Here is a 6,939-nt window from a genome sequence, read left to right on the forward strand (position 1 = left end):
AAGGTGAAAAACAGTAAGAAAACATTTAAAAATTTTTTGTAATTGTATACAATAAAATAGAGTAAAATTAAATGAAGAAATTAAAATAGACTAAAAACTTCACAACACACACAAATAAAAAATATAGTAGGAAAAAATTAAGAACAATGTTTTTTACAAAAATGGAAAATAAAAATAATTTTTTTCTCTTTCTCTATCCAAGAATAAGAAAAGAAAAAAAATGGATAGACCAGCAAACAGAATGAAATCTGAGTAAAATTACTTCCAGTTTCCCCAGAAGTCAAACTATTTAGCACTTTATAGTCTGTAAACTAAGCAAGTGGAGAGACTTGTGATGGTCCTCTAGGGCTTGGTTGGCACAGTTGGTCAGGGTTTGGTGTAATGGCTCGGTTCTCCACTAGGTGGCTCTGTTTAGCTTACTTGGGTGGATCAGTTTGGCATATGTATGCTTGTATGCACATGCACAGGAGAGATGAAAATGGCGTCACCCATTTTCTGTGCTATCACCAACCAGCAATCAAGCACCCCTCCTTTTTCTCTGGCTTCCATCCACTCCCCACTTCTACACTGTCCATGACCAAGCCTTCAGCCTGCCAAGAAGCACTTCTCTCCCAAATTTTATCTCATATAGGGCTGTGTTTCTAAACCTCTCACTTCTAGGGCCCTTCAGTTTGAACCTGCTCCGATCCTCTAGAGGAGGGTCTCGGCAAGGAATCGTGGGGTGCCAGCCTGCCCCCAGGAACACTCACACAACTGTGCCACTACAGAAGTCCAGAGACTGCATCCCGTTGCCAGTCCACCCCAGAAACATTTCATGCAATCATGTATCAGCAGTGGTTCAGGGATTATGGTAAACACACATCTGGCATCAGGATTCATGGCACCCTAGCATCCTTGTTCCAACACCAGCAAACATGGCTATAATTGGTGGTCTACTGGGACCTTTGCCTGTGAGGAGGCTGTGGGGAGACTGAATGCTTTCCCTTTAGGAAAGATGGGAAGGAAGGCAATGATATCCATTCTCACTACTTCTATTCAACATTGTATTGGAAGTCTTAGCTAATGCAATAAAGCAAGATAATGAAATAAAAAGCATAGAATTAGAAAATAAAAATAATAAAACTATTTACATATGACATAATCTTATATGTAAAAAATCCTAAAACGTCCACAAAAAAATACTAGAACTAACAAGTTGTTATTAAGGTAACAGGACAAAAGCTAAGTATATAAAAATCTGTTGTATTGCTATACACCAGCAATAAACATTAGAAATGGAAATAAAATCTATAATATACAATAGTATCCAAAAATATGAGAGACTAAAGGATATATTTAACAAACTATGTGCAAGAAATAAAGTCATAAAACATCACTGAAAGAAATTAAAGACCTAAATAGATGAAGAAATATTCCAAATCAGAAGACTCGATTTTATTATAAAGCCAATTCTTTCTAATCTAAAGGTTCAACACAAATTCAACCAAAATCCCAGAGCCGTGGGGCACCTGGGTGGCTCAGTCCATTGAGCGTCTGACTCTTGATTTCAGCTCGGGTCATGACCCCAGTGTTGTGAGATCAAGCGCCACTTCGGGCTCTGCACTGAGTGCTGAGCATGGAGCTTGCTTAAGATTCTCTTTCTCCCTCTGCCCCTCTCTCCTGCTTATATGGGTTCTCTCTCTCTCTCTCTCTCTCTCTCTCTCTCTCAAATAAATTTTTTTTCAAATCCCAGAACTGTTATTTTGGCTTTAACATTGAGAAGGTGACTCTAAGATTTATATGTAAATGTAAAGGATCTAGAATAGCCAAATAATTTTTAAAAAGCACAAAGCTGGGAGACTCACAAATCTTACTTAAAGACTTCTTACAAAGCTACAATAATTGAGACAGTATGTTATTGACATAATATCATGTAGATCAGTAGACATATACACCAATGAAATAGTACAGAGAATTCAGACACAGACTCAGACATGTATTTTCAATTTATTTTAATAGTATATACTAAGTGTTGAGTGAGTAGCAATATGCTCCTTTCTACATTATCCCCCATTTCTGTCCAGACATAAAATCTTCCTTGCAATCAAAGCTTTGCCCTAAAAACTCAGTTCTAGACTCAGGTCCTACAGAAAGATTGCCAGGCCATCTGTCCAGCCTTTGTGGGTCTTAAACTTGGGATCCACTTGTACTGTCTTCACAGGAAAGCTTTTGCTTCATATCCCTTTGTTATTATTTGTCTGTGGGTGGGGCTAAGTTGGGTGGCATCCATAAAGTCTGAACTTCTCTGAGGTGAAGGATGTTACTCAGAGTTAACTGGGGAGCTTGATCCTTTATCTATGCTATGTTGCCTTCACCTTCATCCTTCCCTAAGGTGTACATCTTCTAACAAAAGTCAGAGACAGGCCCTTCAGGTTGCTCGGCTCCCAAGATGTTTCTATCAGGGGCCATGGCTCCAAGAGGAGGATATCTCTTCTTAAGCTTACTGTTTCAATTCCCCAACTTCTACAGATGACACTGGAGAGTTCATACAAGAGCATGATGTGGTCCAATACCTACATTCCCTACTTCTCCTGATCTCAAAATCCTGGATCTGGGAGGGAGACAAAATCTCCAAATGAAAACTGTATCTAACCCTCACTATCTATCCAGTCTGCCATAATTTTAATCCAGGAAGGGTCAGAAAGCAAGCACTGCCATGGGACCAACCTAAGCCATCAGCTGCTTAGGTGTATCTAGGTCTCTATCCCTTTCTTCATTCACATCTTTTTCTCAAGTGTTACTTACTCAGAACACAGGCGTTCCCATTATTCTAAAGAAAAACAATAGTGCCTCTTAATCCCCAGAGTATTCCTTGTTTTCCTATCATTCCCCTGAAGAACACTGCTGGAGTCTATCTCCCATCCAATGTATGCTTAGCTCTAAACCACTTCAAGAAACCAGGGACTTGGAGACATGGTGCGTAGAGAGAATCAAGAACACTTATCGTTGGGAGGAAAGGGGCAAAGACAGCACCTTTCTCCTCTGGTCTCATCAAAGTTGCTGCCCAGGGCTTTGTGGTGACAAGGGGTAAGTCTTTAATTAGGAAATCAGTAGAAGACTGGAGATATTATAGCTTGTGGAGCCACTCACCTAGCAGTACAGAAGCCCCTTACTACTCCTGCCAGCTGTAACACACTAACCAAGGGTAGTGGACCACATATCTCATGTCACTCATGTTACAGAGTGAACCCATTAGGCAGACATGAATTTCTTAATGTGAGCAGCTCAAGAAAACACTCAGAGGCTAAAGTAAGTGGCTTAGGTTTGCATATGGGTTGAGCTCCTGTGCAGCACAGACATCAAAAATTTCAATTGATCAGTTCTTGGTGTAGATTTTAGACCTACTGTTAGGGTTTATTAGTAGGATGGATAGAAGCTAATGGAGGGACAAAGCCTCTTCTTTAAATTGGAAGGCCATTGCTAGTGGCCAGGTCACAGCCTCAGATGAAGCTTTTAATGGGGCCAGAGAGTGGGCCAGAGTATATTCACAGCTTTGCTCTTTCCACTTCTGATAGTTTGTATTATAGTGTTTATTTCCTTTGACAATTGGAAAAATTTAAAGGTATCCTTTCAGTGAACTTAAATTCTAAGGCAGCATAAAGTTGTAAAAATACTCACACACACACACACACACACACACACACACACACACACACACCATCTGTTGGCCTTCAGGAAGTGTGGAGAGATGATTTGGACAGAAAATTTTGGCATATGATTGGCAGCCATAGGATAATGATAGCAATGACCACAGTTTGTGGAGCACTTGGTGTGTGCCTGTCACTATACTAAGTAGTTCACTCATTTAATCTTCACAATAGCCCTAGAAGTCCTAGAAACCCAGTACTATCATTATCTTCATTTTATAGCTGAGTAAACTGAGGTTCAGAGAGCATGTTATAAAGAGAAGATTTATGTTCCACAAACAAGTTTCAGATCAGAATTCAAACACAGGTTCATAGCTTGTGCCCCAAACCACCATGCAAGAATGAGAGGAGTCAGGAGGGGAAGGGACACACTGCAGCAGCAAAACAGCACCAGGAGGTAGGATGCTAATGATCTTCTCATCACTGACAGGGCAGCCACCTGGTTCTGAGGTTTATCTCCATGACCCTGTATGTCTTTTCTGCTTTCCATCTTGAATGCATATACTAGAGCCCAGCACCACCACCACCACCAAGGAACCTAATTTATGAACACAAAACTCTGACTTCCCGTTAATTTCATGATCATAGCTAGAGAAATGTGAATGAGTGAGAGTCCTCAATAGAGACATAGCCCAGAAAGACTTGAATGGACCCTTTAAAAGGAATCTTGGTGCACAGTCTCTGAGTCATGACACAGACCCCCTCCCCCAGTACCAACCCATACTTAAGGACTTGGGGGTGACTTATACTAATTCTATCTTTCTTTCCATGTTTCCTCCCCTCCCTATCTTTTTCTGTTTCTCCCTCTCATACATTTGGTCTTCCTTTCTTAATTGTGTTCCCATTTTGTTTTCTTCTTTCCTTCTCCAGAAATGTTGATGTCTGTTGCTGTGTTGTCTTCCTTAATCCACTCCTCTCTGTTTTTCTCTCTCCATATCAATGGCTTTCAATGCTCTTAATTCTAAGACTCCCTAAATCTATGATGCTCTCATACTCTCATTTTGTTTATCTCCTTCTTTCTGTTTCTCTCTCTGTTTATCACTTTCTGTTACCTCTCTGTTTATCACTGACCATCTACTTGTCTTGCTCTCCCTGTTCATTTTGTTTCATGATCAGTAATTCTCTCTCTCTCTCTCTCTCTCTCTCTCTCTGTCTCTCTCTCTCTCTCTCATTTCCTTCCCATACAGGCACCCAGCTCCTGGATCATGACAAATCTGAGCCACCCTTCTGAATTTGTGCTCTTGGGTTTCTCCTCTTTTGGTGAGCTGCAAGTTCTGCTGTGTGGGCCTTTCCTCATGCTTTATCTTCTTGCCTTCCTGGGAAACACTGTCATCATAGTCACAGTCATAGCCAACACCAACCTACATACTCCCATGTACTTCTTCCCGGGTAACTTTTCACTGCTGGAGACCTTGGTGACCATAACTACAGTGCCTAGGATGCTTTCAGACATGCTGGTACCCTGCAAAGTCATTTCCTTCAATGGCTGCATGGCCCAGTTCTACTTCTACTTTTCCCTGGGTTCCACCTCCTTCCTCATCCTGTCAGACATGGCTCTTGACCGCTTTGTGGCCATCTGCCATCCACTGCGCTGTGGAACTTTGATGAGCTGGGATGTGTGTATCCAGTTGGCAGGGGCTTCCTGGGCAGCTCCTTTCTTAGCCATGGTGCCCACTGTCTTCTCCCAGGCTTATCTCAGTTATTGCCATGACAACATCATTAACCACTTCTTCTGTGACAATGCACCTCTGCTGCAACTGTCCTGCTCAGACACCAGCCTGCAGGAATTCTGGGAATTTGTGATGGCCTTAGCCTTTGTCCTCAGTTCCTTCCTGGTGACCCTCATCTCCTATGGCTATATTGTGACCACTGTGCTGAGGATCCCCTCTGCTAGTGGCCATCAGAAGGCTTTCTCAACCTGTGGATCCCACCTCACCTTGGTCTTCATTGGCTACAGGTCTGGCACCATCTTCCTTCATGTCAGGTCTGGCAAAGAACATTCTATGGAAGTCAACAAGACTGTAGCCTTGGTGACATCAGTCCTCACCCCCTTTCTCAATATCTTTATCCTTACCCTCTGCAATGAGACAGTCAAGGAAGTGCTACGGGGGCAGATGCAGAGGCTTAAAGGCCTCCACAAGGCTCTATGATGAGCCTGAGGAACCTGGCCAGCTTCAGTCAAGTAGGTCTGTGAGGAGGCAGAGTACCAGACTGGGTGAGAAGACTACTACTTGAATTTCTTTAGGGTTTTTCCTCTGTGCTTCTGTGTGGTAACTACAGTGAGTCCCCAGTGCTACCCTGTCTGACTCTCACAGGCCACCATGGAAGCGCTCCCCATACCCACTAGTAGCTACAAGAACTCTGAAAGTAGCTCAAAGCCTGGGGAGCCAGAGGTAAGACTTTCAATACAAGGAAGTACATGGGCTTTCCATTCAAGGACAGCAGCCAAGAAGTATTCTCCGATCAAGAAATATTATCCACTGTGAGTGTGTGTGTGTGTGTGTGTGTGTGTGTGTGTGTGTGAAATTCCTGAAAGATTTGGGATGAAACATCAGCTCCACTCTCTTTCCCTCCCAACTATAATCTGAAATTTTAAAAAGTCTCCAACTACTTTGACCTCAGACTCATGGTTTTCTCTTAGCTTTTAACTATCCTGGGTTTTGTAAAACAGCCCCAATTTAAAATATTCTGCCTGTTTCTGCAAATACATTTTAATTTACCAAACTGCATTTCTCAGTAAATGATGATGACCTCACTCATCAAGAGAGTACTCCTAGCCCCACTTATTTTAAGACAACAAATACTACTAATTTACCACAAATGTCCTGAGTTTTACAAGTCTACTATGTGAAAATAAACAAGGCAGGGAATTGTACGCTCTCTTGGTGGACACATAGCATCTAGCTTTGGAGATGTGGCTCACTTGGTGGTCCTTTGGTTCTCATTATACACTTCCAGTGCCACCTCAGGCTAAGTCCCTCTTAACAGAAGTGTCCCTTTGTCTGACTTTCCAAAACACTCATTTCTTGCTTGCTGAGCTGGCCCTCACCCAAATCAGAGGGTGTCTTTAGGTTCCTGGTTTCAGTTTCTGGTTGAAAGTTTTGCATCTCCTCAATGACACATCAGAGCAATGACTGATGTTTGCTGTTGCCCAAACAGATTTATTTTCTCTAATTATCCTCTGCTCACCACCTCAGAGAGTAAATATTTATAGAATAAGTGGAAGGAGGATAAGAAAGTAAGATTAACTTTA

General features: G+C 42.1%; 1 protein-coding gene across 1 annotated transcript; it reads left to right on the forward strand.

Annotated features, from left to right (window-relative positions):
- Positions 1–4,891: 4,891 nt before the first annotated feature.
- Positions 4,892–5,836, forward strand: LOC125151502 (olfactory receptor 6V1-like). The gene has a single exon (XM_047832627.1). The coding sequence runs from the start codon at positions 4,892–4,894 to the stop codon at positions 5,834–5,836; it is 945 nt and encodes a 314-aa protein (XP_047688583.1).
- Positions 5,837–6,939: the final 1,103 nt, after the last annotated feature.

Source organism: Prionailurus viverrinus, chromosome A2 (genome assembly GCF_022837055.1).
Source record: "Prionailurus viverrinus isolate Anna chromosome A2, UM_Priviv_1.0, whole genome shotgun sequence".
Lineage (NCBI taxonomy): Eukaryota > Metazoa > Chordata > Mammalia > Carnivora > Felidae > Prionailurus > Prionailurus viverrinus.

Coding starts and splice junctions, on each gene's coding strand:
- LOC125151502 (XM_047832627.1), top strand. CDS start 4,892: ATGACAAATCTGAGCCACCCTTCTGAATTTGTGCTCTTGGGTTTCTCC.